General features: G+C 46.1%; 1 protein-coding gene across 11 annotated transcripts in view; it reads right to left on the bottom strand.

The window, feature by feature from the left end:
• OPTN (optineurin) overlaps positions 1-8,912 on the bottom strand; it is a 42,330-nt gene extending 33,418 nt beyond the window's left edge. For 2 of the 11 annotated variants that reach the window (XM_059059183.2, XM_067030457.1), the window contains exons 1-3: positions 8,666-8,912; positions 1,578-1,754; positions 533-735 (exon numbers count right to left, since the gene is read on the bottom strand). In XM_059059183.2, the coding sequence (XP_058915166.1) occupies positions 533-735; positions 1,578-1,743 (369 nt within the window). In that variant the 5' untranslated portion in view covers positions 1,744-1,754; positions 8,666-8,912. Of the gene's footprint in view, positions 1-532; positions 736-1,577; positions 1,755-3,629; positions 3,761-6,155; positions 6,191-6,646; positions 6,864-8,165; positions 8,548-8,665 lie in introns of those variants that run through there. The other 9 variants (XM_059059181.2, XM_059059182.2, XM_067030453.1 and 6 more) reach the window with 8 other exon arrangements.
• Between the last annotated feature and the right edge of the window lie 7,841 nt (positions 8,913-16,753).

Genomic DNA, 16,753 nt, shown 5'->3' with positions numbered 1-16,753 from the left:
GTGTGAGCACACTTCTTGGGTTCTTTGGGTCAGTGGAAATGTGGCAACCCTACAGCCTCACATCACATGACATTTGTCAAACCAGTTTTCAAAAGTAAATGTAAAACATAAAGCGAGGAATCTATTTTAGCTGGAGAGAAAGGACAAGGTCCATAAGGGAAAATTCTGAGTGACAGATTTTTTAAGTGTAATTCTATATCAAAGACATAAACTAACGACTAACACTTGGGTGGTTCTAGGCAGAGGTCCTTCCGCACCATCTATAATGAATACAAAATACTGACTTATAACCGTCACACTCTTTTGACTATAATCCACGTGGTCAAAGCTTTACCCATTTCTTTCCTTCACCAGAGATTATACATGACCCTTAAAATTGTAACCAATCTTCTCATCAAGCACACTTCTTTCAAGACAATGCAAAGCACCCATCTAGCCTGAACCGTGAAAGGTTCTGATCTAGAAGTCTGGTCAAGTAAGATCGCACGACAGACATGAACAGCATAAAATCACAACTGACCAGCCTGCTCACCTCGAATGACCTTGCAGTTTTCCCTCTTAGTCTTCCGAGTTCTTGCTTCAGTTTTTCATTTTCAAGACTCATCGCCATGAGGCGCTCTTTGGCTTCTTTGCTCTGGGCCTCAGAGAACAGGCGTTCTTCTTTCTGTTTTTCTGTCCAGGCTGAGAGCTCCTCAAATCGCCCTTTCATAGCTTGATTGTTCAGCTTCATGGCCTCTGCATGGGGTGCAGAGGGAGAGTGTCACGCCAGGGGCCTGGATTTGGGGTCATGAATGGAACCCGCCTGGGCCCCAGAGTCAGCCGGAAAAGACTGCAAAGCAAGATGAGTGAGTGGTTTCCGCTTGCAGACAGGACTAGCGGGGTCTAATGTCATCTCTAGTCCTCAAGAGTCTCAAGAAAATAAAACTGATTTTATTGATTTATTATAACAAAATGTCTGTTAATAACTACATAGACTGAGGTCCATCACTCCTGGATTCGAACACTGGTTCTCCCAAAAACCATGGCTGCAGATACTAGAATGCTTTCTTTTTTTTTTTTTTTTTTTTTTTTTTGCGGTACGCGGGCCTCTCACCGCCGTGGCCTCTCCCTTTGCAGAGCACAGGCTCCGGACGCGCAGGCTCAGCGGCCACGGCTCACGGGCCCAGCCGCTCCGCGGCACGTGGGATCCTCCCGGACCGGGGCACGAACCCGCGTCCCCCGCATCGGCAGGCGGACTCTCAACCGCTGCGCCACCAGGGAAGCCCACAGAATGCTTTCTTTTAAGGTGATATTTAGGACTAACTCTCTAATAATAGCAGCCTCTTTTTCTTTTTCCTTTTAAATGGGCTAAATGTCATTATGCCATATCCCCGAGATGCCTACTTTTTATTTTTACCTGTATCCAAAAGTAAACACTGGAAACAGCTTTAGCCTTACTCAGAGCTAATTCTGTGCTCTTTCTTCCCCCAGGGAACCAGGCACAGAGAAAGGGATTCAGCCACAAGCTCTTAGCAAAGGATGGCATCCCCGGAGGCCCGGGGCGAAGGAGGAAACACGGGGCCACAGGTGCTGCTCACCTTTCAGCTGATGGTTCTCCCTTAGAAGCTCTCTCATCTGCTGCAGCAGCTCATGTGGCGTGAACGCGTCCAGATTCGGGTGAGCCAGATTGGGGGGTCCATTTCCTGTGGTTTCGTTGGGGCTGCCCCCCTTTTCAGTCAGGCAGCTAACGGGTTGGTGGGACATGGCAGCAGTTCCTACAGAAAAGTCACAAACCGAAAAGATAACCGTTCCCCTCTGCATGGCGTCCTCATGAGTCCCACAGGCCCATGTGCAAGTGCTAAGAAGTATTCTACAAGGCGCTCTCTCTCCCATTATATTTTGAACAATCTTGATTCTTCCTTTTTAAACAAAAAAGGTACATCCTAGCTTCAGTTTGTACGTGTATGTCTGTGTATAAGGGTGTCTAAAGGGGTACAGTGAGGAGATGGGGGATAGAGGAGGGAGAGACGGACATGATATCACGATGATCAGGAATCCTAACGTGGGGAGTTCAAGAGGCTTTCCATATCTACATTTGTAGATGTGGGCAAAGTATTATTAAATGGATTTTTCCCCAGAAAAATCTTTAAGCTCAAATCTTCCTATTTTGGGTGAATTGTATGGTATGTGAATTATATCTCAATAATTAATTGTTACAGAATCTCCAGATTTCGTTTCTTGTATATTTGGCTGAGAGGAAAGGGAGAACTAACATATTTCGGATGCTTACTGTCCTCTTGGTCATCGCACCAGACTGTCAGTTTCTAATCCTCACTAAAACTCAACTAGACAGCTATTTTCCTGGTGGCAGAGCTGAGTCCACAGAGGTTTTATAGCTCATCCAAGGTCACTCAGGGAAGGTAACAACCGAGCATGCAGGATGATTCCAGAACCCAGCCCTGCCACACAGTGAAGGTAGCACTGAACACTTAGGCTTCCATAGTCGATACTTTTGCAAAGCATTCTAAAAGACTAAGAAAATCTTGCTTAGTTGTTGCATATTCTGAGACTATTTTAAGCATACTACTTTATTTGTTGAGGGCTCAGTGTGGCCATAAATAAGATAGACGGGTGTATCCCAACTGTACTTCTGTATGGCCTACCACCTGGGCAAACACAGAAATCAAATGCTGTGGGCACACATTTTCCTTTCCGCATTTCACAAAGATGATGATCTACCTTTTCATGAGGAATTGCAGAGTTACTGCATCAGTCACTGGAAGCTGAGGAGAGAGAAGTGCTCTCTGATCTATCGCTGTATAACCTCTGGGTGTGCTCTATAGGTAAACATGGAAGGTGGGCCCATTCACCTCACCCAGGGTTCAGATTCCACGTCACCCATCCATCACACACTGCCAGAAATCTTAAAGAAATAACCAAGGCTGCTGGAAGGATTTCTTCTTCTTACTTCTTAGCAATAACAGTCAATGAATTGCTTACAAACAAGTTACTAACAAATTCTCACTGCGTCCAAAGAACCTCGTCCCTGTAAGAAGTTCCCACATGTGCCGATAGAACCTGCCACCGCCGACAGGAGGGCGGAGTACAAATGACTATCTCTCTAAGAGGCTGCAAGGGATGCCTCAGTTACGGTTTTTGTTGTTAAGTCCCTGTGCATGTTAGGGCAGAAGCTGGGGAAACCACCATGCATCAGTGCCCGTATATTAATGCACCAAACCCTTGGGGTGCAGAGCGGTGCTTCTTTCCCACTCTGGCAGGAGGCAATCCCTAGGCTCTCTGGAGGTCTCCTGGAACTGAGAGCCTGGTGACCTGCTTTTGGTCTAAAGGACCCGTAAGGGAAGCTGGGACGAAGTGAGAGAGCGGCATGGACTTATAAACACGACCAAATGTAAAATCGATAGCTAGTGGGAAGCAGCCTCATAGCACAGGGAGATCAGCTCGGTGCTTTGTGACCACCTAGAGGGGTGGGATAGGGAGGGTGGGAGGGAGACGCAAGAGGGAGGAGATATGGGCACATATGTATATGTATAGCTGATTCACTTTGTTACAAAGCAGAAACTAACACACCATGGTAAAGCAATTATACTCCAATAAAGATGTAAAATAAATAAATAAATAAAATAAAGGACCTGTAGGAAATCAGAGACAGGGCTGCTACCGAGGGGACAGCTGGCCCCAGCACGGTGGCCTGCGTGATTCCTCTAGAGCAGCTGGCACAGGAAAGGCATTCTCATGGAATTCTTTAATGAGGATGGCAGTTCTATGAAGTGAAAAACACAGATGAAGCATTTTGAGCCTTTTGAAAGCATCTGTGTTTTACATATCCTGATTCGTTTAGAAAGAGGTACACTGCTAAAGCGTGCTATCTCTTAGCATTAGGTGACCAGAATAGACTGCTTTTGTTTTCCCCAATAAAATAATTTGGATTGGGCTTCCCTGGTGGCGCAGTGGTTGAGAATCCGCCTGCCGATGCAGGAGACACGGGTTCGTGCCCTGGTCCGGGAAGATCCCACGTGCCGCGGAGCAACTAAGCCCGTGAGCCATGGCCGCTAGGCCTGTGCGTCCGGAGCCTGTGCCCCGCAACGGGAGAGGCCACAACAGTGAGAGGCCCGCATACCGCAAAAAAAAAAAAAATTAAAAAAAAATAATAATAATAATAATTTGGATAAAGCCAGTTTCTGACTTTCCATAAAAGTCATTTTTGCATAGTACTATGTTGGCGGTAAAATTTCATAAAAATGGGTTTTTACTAAATAACAGTGCTCCTATCTATTTTTGCAAAGAATACTAAAATTCTAAGTAATTGACAAAGACAAAATCCTTGTAACGTGTGTCATTCACTTGTCAATATTAAATTTCCTCAGGTTTTCAAGGATTAGACTAGACTCTGGAGACATTTAACAGATTTGTTTTTAAAGTATCTAAAGCAGAGGGAGGGAAGAGTAGGGGAAGGGGGAGGGTAGAGAAGAGAGACGGTTCCTTCCAATATTTTTCCTCCTTGACTTTCAGTTATATCTCCACCAAGACTTGAGGCACAACCGTTAACAGTTAAAACCGAGTCTACTTATCAACTTTTTCTGGTTGCCCAGATTTTATAAGGACATGAGAGAAAACAACAAACAAACAGGGTTATACTGAGGGAGACAGTAGAAAAATAAGCCAGGTGCCACTAACCAGACAAGTGACCTTGAGAGCTCCTCTGACCTCTGTGATGATTTACTGACTTGCCTAGCAAATGATGATCACTATAGCTGCTTTCAGCTCAGAAGCCCTATGAAAAGTATTAAGCTTCTAGCAAGATCACAGTCCAACCCACACTGTCAAACACATACACCCCAGCACCTCGTGGCCATGCTGCCCTCTCCCACTAATACATACGCCCGTCCCGATTATAGTGAACACTTTGCTATGCAGCATTGTTAGGAAAACTATTTGGTAATTCAAATGTCGTGGTGTATAAGAAGGTAACATAAATGCCAAACATAAGCACATAAATACTTAGAAACAAAATTTTACTAAAAGCAATTTAATTGATTTTTGGTGACTCAAAGTGCATTTTATGATTTTAGAATATTTGGGGGGGCGTCATTACAAGCTATCACAGTACAGTGCAGTACAAGCTATCACAGTACAGTATATGAGATGTCTACTGGTAGAATGCCAGTTAGAGAAAGCTGAATTCTCTAAATGTTTAGCATCACCTTGAAATATTTTCAATTGAGAAAATGCAGAGATGTATTATAAATCCTTGCACACATCCTCAAAGGTGATGAACTAAGGAACTAAGCCATTTACTCCAAGGTTCTGTCTAATAACAGAATTTCTCATAAAAATCCAACCAATGATCAGAAATGCATCATTTCTAAGCAAAGGTGTTTTTTTTTTTGTTTTGTTTTTTTTTTTTAAGTACAGAAGGGTGAATTAATTTAGCACAGGATTTGTCAAGATTTCACCAATGAGGAAAAATAGGAACCACCTGGAAGGTGGAAGATCAAAAGCAAAATCTCCTAGATTTTATTCCTGGATCTGCTATTCAAATTCCTGATTATAATTATTGTTCTTAATTCCAGAGGTCACGTAATTATAGCAGTGACTTGACTTTGTAGTCATGAGCTTAAATCTTCTTTCTGAGTTGGCCTTAAAAATGAGCCAGCCCCACTTACTCAATGCAGGAATGTCCTGTCCGGTTTCCATGGCAGATGGTCATATAGACCAGGCTCGAATGACTTCAGTGACAGACAATATGAGCACATGATCTTAGCAGGCCACTGCCCGTTCTATTCCAGGGCGGCTCTGACTGCCCGAAAGCCATTCTGTATCCAACAGAAATCTGCCTTACACTGACTTCTCGCCACTGGTCGTCCCACCATCAGGAATAATACAGAATAAGCCCAGGTCCTTACCCTGGTGTGGCTGATTCTCCGAACCTGCTGATTAAGCATTCACAGGTTCAATCCCCACATGGGTAAATTAGTTATAAACAGTGAAAACCTATTTCCTGATCAGAGACAATTGCTGGCTATTGGCAAATTCTGGTTTGGGTTTTCAAGGGAATGATTGAGTAACATTCCAAGATTGCATCAACTAAACTCATCACCATCCTGGAAAAAGAACTCAAAGCACATATCCTATTAAGGGGGTAAAAGAAGACTTACCTTTTATGCCAGAAATGGAACTCTGACTTTTGTAACTGCAAACATACAGAAAATGGAAATAGACGGTGTCATCACCCAAGGCAGGAACCCGAGAGTTATGCTGGATTCTTCCTATTTGCTCTTCCCCCAAGTCTAACGGGTCACCGAGTCCTGTCACTCCCACCCCCTCTCAATCCCCACCAGCTTAGGTCAGGCCCTTCTTGTCTTGTCTGGCCCACAGAGTACGGGACTTTCGTCTGTTTTGTCCACTGCCGTGTCCCTAGCACCTAGAACATTACCCGACATATATGGGGGTTCAACAAATACTTGCTGAATGAATTTGCATAGCTTCCTCCATGGCTGGACTCATCTCCTTTCCTTGCAGCCCCACTACCTCCATGGTTTCTTTCCTAATCCCAGGGCATCCCCCTGCTTAAACCCTTCCCATACAGACAGAGCTCCAGCTCCCGAGCAAGACAAACACGGCCTTTCAGAGACTGGCCCCCACTTACCCAGCAGTATCATCTCCTGTCACCAGTACCACTCATACCTGAGGCACATGAAAGAGCTCACAGTTCGTGGCCTTATTTTGCTTTCCTACCTACCCTTCCCCGAGATGCCCGGATCTGCTTTTACCCTGGCAAACCCCCACTGGACAGTTCAATGTCCAGCTCGAACAAATGTCCTGTGTAAAATGACCCGTTCTTTCCTCTGAGCACCCAACAGCGCTCTGTGTATTCCACCCCCTTGGTCCTTTTATGTAAGGTACTGTGATCATAACCACGCCAGTCAATCTTCTCATCAAACCTAAGTCAAGGTCTCTATTTTGTTCTTCCTACAGACTGGCACACTGAGAGCAGGCTCTCAGAAAATGTCTGTTGAAATGAAATGAAGCTATAGTGTAAGAGGTAAAGTCATACACTTGTAAAACACAAACCCGACATACTAGTATTACGAGTTTCTCTACAGATCAGTGGCACTCATTTCCAGATTCTTGAACTCAACTTATTTTGAAAATTAGTACCACTTTACAAATATCACTACAAAGGTATCTGGATGTCATTTCGTAACCCATATTCCATTACTCAACCCACATAATAGGTCAAAGTGAAAACAACTTTCAATATAATTTTTTTCTTTCTCAGTGAAACAGATTTTATTTTCAAAACGCAGAGTTTAACTTCTTCCTTTTCCCTTGGATTTACTATTCCATAGATTCCAAAGAACATATCACAGAGTCCAAGTCTCTATAAAATTCAGAAAAAGTGAGGCTTGGAGAAGAGAATACCCATGTGCCCCTACCTAAGGGTGGGGATTCCATGGGAGGGTAAAACAGTGACCAATTCCTTTCAAGAATAATGCTTTTGTTTTTTCGGAGAGTTTAGATGGAGCGCATAACATAATATGCAACTTGAGGTCAGTTACCAAAAAATAAATAAAAATACTACTTTTATAATGTTGTACACAATACATAAAGAACAACTGAAATTGGCCCAGTAGAAGAACTGGCCAATCACCCGGAAGACTCTAATTACTGTCCTCTCTACAGGCTACATTTCGACTTGTCTTGCCTAGGGCATTACGGGGCAGTCCCTGGACTGGCCTCTGCTACTGGACCTCCCCAGCCCACTCCAAACTGGGCATATCCTGGGCGGGGTGGCCAGGGCCCCCTAGCTCTTCTCTCCTTCCGGCAAAGAGCAAGGGTGAGGGGTTCTTCTGTTAACGGTGCGTTTGCTTCACCAGATCCCAGGCTTTATTTTTTATTTTTATTTTTTATTTTTTGATCCCAGGCTTTTGATGTTTTAAGTTTCGGTTTTCCGTTTCATCCTTAAGCAGTGCTGTGGCATATAATTTCCATACAGCAGTCTTCCTGGTGGAGGAAGGAGGCTAGACGGAACCTGGGTTACATTTTCTCTTAGCAATGCTCACTGCTTGCAGCTTACACGATAGAAACAATCCCTTTGGGGTTCTCAGCTCATCACATATTCATATTCTCTACGCATCTATAAACACACACAAACACATACATACACACATGCCCTCCTAGACACAACGGTTTACGAAGATTCCTTTCAGCTGTTCAGTAATCCCGCCACCTTAGAGAGCGGTCGCCGGTTCTTTAGTGTCCTGGGCCATCGTAAAGCTAGAGTAGTTTGTACGTCTTCCAAAGGTGTGTCCTTAACCCCTTCCCTTATAGTGAGGAACTGGCTGTACACTCATTCCCAACCTGCGGAAGGATGTCAGCCTCAGACCACCTTCATGACCTACAGAGGAAGGCACCTGCAGCCAGCCTGCAGAGTAAAAAAGGGGGAAAGGGGCGCTTTGGGCTGGACGCCCCCGCTGCCCTTCCGCACCAGGTCAGGATCGCCAGGGCCCGGAAACCCTCCCAGCGAGCGCCGCCGTCCCACCCGAGGGGACGCCCCACCCTCGCCACCCACGTCCCTACTGGCTCCGGGTCGCAGGGAAGGCGGCTACGGGAACCGCTTCCAGGGCGGAGAGGGAGCCCCTGCCCGCCCCCTGCCCCAGCTCACCCGGCGCCCGGGATCCGGCCTCCCTCGGGGTCACTGCCTCCTCGGCATCGTTGCCGCTGGGAGAGGGCTCTGGACCCGGATGCAGACGCCAACCAGGGGACCGGCCGGGGGCGGCGGCGGCGGGGGCTGGGGAGCCTCTGGCGGACGCGCAGCCTCGCCACCCCACCCAGCGCTGCTCAGCTGACAGTCGCGCCGGCCTCTTCACCTCCGCCCGGAAATTTCCCGGGCCCCGCCCGCCGCAGGCCCCGCCCCAACGCCCGGCCCTCGGCAGGCCGCGCCCCCCGCAGGCCCCGCCCCAACGCTCCGCCCTGCCTGTCTCGTGGGCCAGCCCACAGCCTCCCAGCGAGCCCCGCAGCTCTCCCAGGGTCCGGGCCCGGACGCGGGTTAATGCGGCTTGCGCATTAACCCAGTGCGACTGCCCTGACGGACGGCGTTAACTAAAACACACTGTTAATTAAATGGAGTGTGAGGTGTCGGTCTTCGCCGCAGGGGGTGCCTTAGAAGTCCAGAGCCACGGGGGCCGCTGCGCCCCACCGAAAGAGGGCGACGGTCCCAGGCATCCTTGAGACGAGACCTCAATCTCTGTTAAAGGCCTTACATTTAGATAGAGCTAATTGAGCACTCACGGCTTTCCACCCGATTTTGCCCTTGAAGTAGACCTTTAATTAAAAACACAAAGCCTGCCGGATGCTTCTGGGGCCCTTGTTCCCGGGAACAGGCCAGCCGTTGACACTAGGAGGTTTCAGGTGCTCCAGGCAGGTGGGATTACTAGATTGACCTGGACTGTACCTGGAAGGCAGAAGTATTGATCTACTGGACCGGAGGAGGATGGTTGCCTCCAGTCTAGACAGCGTGAAAAGTGAGGAAACAAGACGAGGAAGGAGGGAGAGCCGCCCTAGTTTGCATCCTAAGCACCGCGAAGAGGGATAAGCAAGGACGCAGACACAGGACACACAAGGCGTCTGATCGCGAGGTCAAGGTCTCGGTGAAGCCGGTGCGGCCAGTTCTCCGGGTAACAGGCCCCTCGTGTAAGATAAAACAAATTAGGGCGGGGTCCCAGGAGGTGAGGGAGAGAGGGTCTGGGAGCAGGTTTGTGCTGAAGAGTAAGAAGGACGCATCGCACGTGGGAAGAAACTTGATGTACGAATGAAGAGGCTGACGCCGCTCAAATCAGCGGGATACCAAGCACGTTGTTCCTCACCCAAACTGCTCGCTGGTTAGACGGAAAAGAGAAAAAAATCCTAATCGAAATAGGAGAAGGGGGACGCGCCCTCTCCCAGTGTCCTGAAGGATTCAACTCCTCTATTTAGACCGCCTGCTCCAGGCCAGCTCTTCCTGCCCGACTCTTAACACCACCCAGAGATTAACCCCCTGCTCAAGGCAAAGAGGGCTAGCAAGTCAGTACCTGCCCCAGACCCAATTCTGGAGGGTCCCTCCTGGGCTTGTTAGGGGTGCCTGGGGCGAGTCAACTCTACAGGCTCACTTCCGGTATTTTGAACCATGTCAAAGGAGAGAGTAAATGAGTATTAGAGACGCTCGGAGCAGGGAGGGGATGGGATGGGGTGGGATAGTTGGGGGGGGGGCGTCATACACAAGGCTGCCACCAGCTGTGGAGTGAGAAGGGTTAGGGTGGGTGAGTTTCTGGTAGAGAAAGTGGTCAGGGTCGTTTTCTCCAGACCCACTTGCTCCTGAAAGGTTGAGCCCTCCCACCACTTCTTAGCTGTGTGAACTTGGGCAAAATCTACCTAATCTTGATGTGCCTCATTCTCTTTATCTGTAAAATGGGGCCTCTAATACAGGTCCAAAATAACAAAGGTCTGAGAATTCAAAGCCTTTCTCAATTCATTTGGTGGCAGAACTAGACCCAAACTGATGCAAAGTTATTTACGTTCTTTATTTATATCACTTCATATGATTATTTGTTTCACTGAAGCCACCTTAATTAGATTGTATGAGATCTGTTTCAGACCCTCTTGGGGAGTTATATTATGTAAATTACATGCACCTTATTACCTTCCTGAAATGCAAAAAATTCTGAGTTCTGAAATAGAGCTCATGCCAAAGGCTTTAAATACAGGATTTGGATATACAGAGCTTACAGCCTAAGGTCACTGTGACGATTAAAGGATAATACGTGTAAAACACTCAGAACAATGCCTGATAAACAACGTTAGTTGCTATTCTTTCTGCTAGTGTTAGAACCAACTCTGGGGACTTCCCTGGTGGCACAGTGGTTAAGAGTCCACCTGCCAATGCAGGGGACACAGGTTCAAGCCCTGGTCCAGGAAGATCCCATAAGCCAGTGCGCCACGACTACTGAGTCCGTGCTCTAGAGTCCGCGAGCCACTACTGCTGAAGCCCGCAGGCCAGCCTGTGCTCCGCAACAGAGAAGCCACCACGAGGAGAAGCCTGCGCGCTGCAATGAAGACCCAACGCAGCCCCCCCCACCAAAAAAATATAAAAGAACCAACTCCGTTTCTTAGCCTGAATAGTCCAGCGGGGTGCCTCCTTACTCTCTCACACTTCCATGAGTAGATAGAATCTAAGTGCAGCTAAGAAAATGGAAATTGTGACATGCTTTCCGCTGTTCACTGATGTGGTTTTGCGGTAGGTGAATGCAAAGCAGTGTGGTAGGCAATTTAGTGAGATACTCATTTATTTCACGCTTTCTGTGCCCCTCCCCGCCCACGCCTGTTGTTTGGAGAATACAGCTAATCCCTTTGTGTTTCCTATCACAAGGATATTTGCAAGATTCTTGGAAGGCCAACCTTTCTTTTTGTCTCTTGAGGAAGCCCAATCATCATCTACCCCAGGTGTCCTGGAGAGAAAGAGCAGAGAACCCAGGTGGGGTGGGGGGATTTCACAGCATTTGGGGGAGTGGGAGGGGGGGTGGAGGTCGGTGGTCTCCTGAGCATCAAGGACTCAAGCCTCAGCCCCTGCAGCACCAGGACACATGGCCAGCTCTTGGAGTGACACAGCTATATGAGACATCTATTGGACCTTGGGGACTTGGTCTCACAGCCTCCGCAGATTCTGGAATGCTGGCTTGTCACTGGACATAACAGAGCAAACTGCCCTCTCCTTAGAAGAAGCTTTATGGTAGATGGTGAGGATACCAGCATCAATGGGCTGATCAGCTTAACGGGCTGAAAATAAATGGCCTAACTCCAGTGGATGCCAAAAGCCCTCCTGGATTTTTCCATGACCCCAGGGAAGGAGAGCCTCCACTCAAGGCCTCAGTGATGCTCAAGAGTGGATTTCCCTACACTCCTACAGGGCAAGGGCTGGGTGGACAGAAAGTAAAGAGATGTAACATATTTATGCATATCTGAGCTACTGGTAGAAAAATATACACACTTGGGACACCAGATCCAAAGACTACCTAAGCTATGATCTACCTATACTATGACTCCATATATATGAAATGCCTAGAAAAGGAAAGCATAGACGGAAAGCAGACTTGTGGTTGCCTGGGGCTGGGAGTGGCTTGGACTGCAAATGAGCTCACAGGAATTTTGGAGGATTGAGGAAAATATTCCAAAACTAGTTGGTAATGAGGGTTGCACAACTTTATCAGCATAAAGATTATTGAATCGTACACTTACAATGGGTGAATTTTAAGGTATGTAAATCATATCTCAGTACAGCTGCAAAAACAACACCGAGGGGCTTCCCTGGTGGCGCAGTGGTTGAGAGTCCGCCTGCCGATCCAGGGGACACGGGTTCGTGCCGCGATCCGGGAGGATCCCACGTGCCACAGGGCGGCTGGGCCCGTGAGCCATGGCCGCCGAGCCTGCGGGTCCGGAGCCTGTGCTCTGCAAAGGGAGAGGCTGCAACAGTGAGAGGCCCGCGTACAGCAAAAAAAAAAAAAGCAAAATAAACAAACAACAACAACAAAAAAACAACAAAAAACCAAAACAACAAAAATAACACCGAGGGAATTCCCTGGCGGTCCAGTGATTAGGACTCCACGCTTTCACTGCTGAGGGCCCGGGTTCGATCCCTGGTCCGGGAACTATGATCCCACAGGCTGCGTGGCGCGGCCCACCCACCCCTCCAAAAAAACAAAATAACAACAACAACAACACAAAAACCCACCAGAAGTAAATCATCATGCTCTCTGGTAAAGGGTATATGCCCCTTCTTCTGTTGGGCCAGTGGTGAAGTTGCTGTGTCAGTCATCTACTCTGTAGCTGAGCTGGGTCTGGGCTTCCTTTGAGCTTTAGTTAGATTCAGTTCACAATTGGCTCCAAATATTCTGAGGATGGCTTCCTCAAAAAAAGTTAAACAGAATTACCATATAACCCAGCAATTCTACTCCTAGGTATACACCCTGAAGAACTGGAAACAGGGACTCAGGCAAGTGCATGTAAATGCCTCTAATAGGTCGCTTCCCTCTTACTGATACCTGGCATTGCAGCAACTCCCTGGATGAGGAGTGAGGCTTCCGTCAGAGCCCGGCTCTGGGATTAGGGGCTAATCTGCCGCCAATTTAGCAGCAGCCTCAGACAAGTATCTGGAGTCCCAGGAACAATGCCTCCGCTTTGAGAAAAGCCGGAGCAAGTGTGTGTGTGTTTGTGGGTGCGTGTGTATGTGGTCTCTACTTCCTTCCTCTCCTTTGCTCCCCAGCTCTAGACCCTGAAACAGTTAACTCATTGGGAAGAAGCTGGGGGTGTATCTTTTAGGTGATCTTCAGTCCTCTGTGAACACTGAATAAGAAGACCACAAGACTACTACTACTTCCTACTTCTTCCCATTGTGTAAACACAGAAACTGTCATACTCCCTGCCACCTTTTCCATCAAGTCAAAGTAGAGCATGGAGGAACACTAAATTCTTGTTTCTTTCTTTCTTTCTTTCTTTTTTGTTGTTGTCTGCTATCAGCTTTATTCCTTTGAAGTCTGAATTCGCCCCCTTCATCAGCACAGTGATGAAATTGGACTGGCTCCTTACAGCAGATTAAATGAGGAAGATGAAATAAATCCCAATTCATTTATATTTATCTTGACCTACCCACCCCTATACAGCAGTCTCTGTAATTCTATAGAGAGAAATTATTTCCATAGCCACTAAACCCAGATGAACTCCACAGAGTTATGAAAACTAAACATTGCAGTTCCTCTGTCAGACCGACACTGCTATAATTCAGTACTATCTATGCAAACTGGATTTATACTATAGTCAAAAATCTTATCACCTGTTGATTCTGCTCGCCTGGCTGCTTTTACGTTTCACCACAAAATCAGGCATACTTTTTCTTACATAATTATGCAAGCTATATAGCCTCTGGCCTAGCCCAGGTGGAATCCCTGTACCTTCCAAGACTTTCTGCAGGCTGCTCCGCATCACATGGATGTTCTCAATGCCCATGAACCTGAAGCGAATGTTGGCATAGTTGTCTTTCATTTTCATACCTCTTCCCAGCTGCTCGGTTGGCCATGGCATTTAACTTTGGTCTTGTGTCTACAACATACATAAACTGGCTCCCTGGGTTCGTCTGGCTAATAGCCTCCAGCAGGAGCTCATCATCTATGCAACGAGTATAAAATCCAGACAGAGGCTGGCTACAGCGGCAAATGACAGCATTGTTCTCTTTGTAGAGGTAGGAAAGCACAGGCACACGTTCTTTACTTCTGAACTTCGAACTTCCAACCACTGTTCCCAATGTAACAGATTTAGGAACCACTATTTCAGGAGGGTAGGTACTGCATATCTCATAGTTTCTGTTGGCATCTGTTATGGTCCAGTATCTGTTAGGAAGTCCCATACGTCCAAAGTCTGATATTGGGTCAATCAGCTTCCATCCATTTTCCCTCATCTCTTTTGAGGATTTGGGATTGTAAGAAAAAGCATACAGATCTTCATGTAATGCTTGGGCACCGTGAGATGGTCCATAACCGCGGTTCCCACCACCCGAATGCTTCACCGCTACTCAAGCTGCTGCCACCACCACCGTTCTACTTCTAAATTCTTGTTTCTTGATGTGGCACATATATACAATGGAATATTACTCAGCCATAAAAAGAAACGAAACTGAGTTATTTGTAGTGAGGTGGATGGACCTAGAGTCTGTCATACAGAGTGAAGTAAGTCAGAAAGAGAAAACCCAATACCGTATGCTAACACATATACAGGGACTCTAAATTTAAAAAAATGGTTCTAATGAACCTAGGGGCAGGACAGGAATAAAGACACAGACATAGAGAATGGACTTGAGGACACGGGGAGGGGGAAGGGTAAGCTGTGACAAAGTGAGAGAGTGGGATGGACTTATATACACTAGCAAATGTAAAATAGATAGCTAGTGGGAAGCAGCCGCATAGCACAGGGAGATCAGCTCGGTGCTTTGTGACCACCTAGAGGGGTGGGATAGGGAGGGTGGGAGGGAGATGCAAGAGGGAGGAGATATGGGGATATATGTATACGTATAGCTGATTCACTTTGTTATAAAGCGGAAACTAAGACACCATTGTAAAGCAATTACACTCCAATAAAGATGTTAAAAAAATTCTTGTTTCTTTGTTTTACTTTAAAAGTGTTAAGAGTTTCTGGAGCAAAATTTAATGTTGAAGTATTAATTAGCCAGCGTCTGTTGATTTTGGAAAGTAATCACAATGAGACACCACAATTCTTCGTCATGGTCTGAAAAGCATCGCCATTCTCTTCTTTGTGTGCCTGAGGGGTGCGAAATTGCCTCGGTGTCTCACTTTCTACACAGTTTCTTGCTTCTGATTAAATCATCTGTCAGTGTTGAAGGACATGATTTCTCGTTTTCTCATCTCCCTTATTCTTCCAAAATGAGATGTCTCACTTCTCAGAAGTGCATGGGGAATGGGGGGACACAGGCCTGGGTGTCAGACTATAGATTTTATATATCTTGTATATTTTTGTATATTATTATATATGTTATATATCATATTTATATTATATAATTATCTTATACTGTTTATGCTTTATATATTGATATTATATATTATGCTATATTAATAGATAGTTATATTATATGTAATATATTATATAATATATTTATATTATAGATTATATTTATATGATATAATTATGTATTATATATAATTTTATTTTGATTTTACAGTTTGAAATACATATATACATATCGAGAGAGAGAGAGGAAGAGAGAGAAAGATTGATTTATTATGAAAAATTGGCTCATATGATCATGGAGGCTGCCATTGGCCAGCTTGAGAGGCAGGACTGGGTGTGATGGAGAGCTGAAGCTGTGGTCCCAGGCCAAAAGCTGGCAGGCTGGAGACCCATGAAGTCGATGTTTCAGTTTGAACCTGAAGGCCGGAAAAATCTGATGTCCCAGCTCAAGGCAGCCAAACAGGAAGAATTTCCTCTTATTTGGGGGAGAGTCAGCCTCCAGTTCTATTCAGGCCTTCAGCTGATTGGGTGAGACCCACCCACATTAGGGAGAACAATCTGCTTTATTCAGCCTTATCAAATTAAATTTGAAACTGATCCAAAAACTCCTTTATGGAAATACCCAGAATCCTGTTCTTCCAAACGTCTGGGTCCCCCATGGCCCATTCAAGTTGACACATAAAATTAACCATTGTACTTCTATAGACCCTGACTTAAGGCATGGCTAGTTAAATTATCAGAAGTGATTTTGCAATTTGAAAAGTTACAAGTCCCCTGTTTTCATGAGAAAATGTATTCACATATGGCTTTCAAATAGACTATTATAAACCTGGATACAAAACCTTAGCTGGTTTGCCCATGACCTTTTGTCCCACAAAACTTCAGTGTTCCCCTCACCAGACTACATGACCCCTTTTCTGATTTTGTGGACAGAGTTCCCATTTCCCTTGTCACAGATCAATAGACAGTTACTAGATTTATAGACATGATGCCCTGATGAGCAGTAATACAGGTTTCCCTGGGGCTGGTCCCCTCCGATCTTCACAACTCGATGCCAGGAGCATACCTCTTTCTTTTCTAAGGTCCATGGTTCAATTCTCCAGCTGATATAGCTTTAAATTTTGCAACTGGTGCTGATGCAGTTGAGTGAGGAGTTTTTTGCTTTTCACCGTGTGTGGAGCAGAGCTTGTTCCTCTCCCGCTCTGCC

This window comes from Kogia breviceps, chromosome 3, assembly GCF_026419965.1.
Source record: "Kogia breviceps isolate mKogBre1 chromosome 3, mKogBre1 haplotype 1, whole genome shotgun sequence".
Taxonomy (NCBI): Eukaryota; Metazoa; Chordata; class Mammalia; order Artiodactyla; family Physeteridae; genus Kogia; species Kogia breviceps.
Note: the sequence above shows the minus strand (reverse complement) of the source record. Positions and strands in the feature narration are given on the sequence as shown.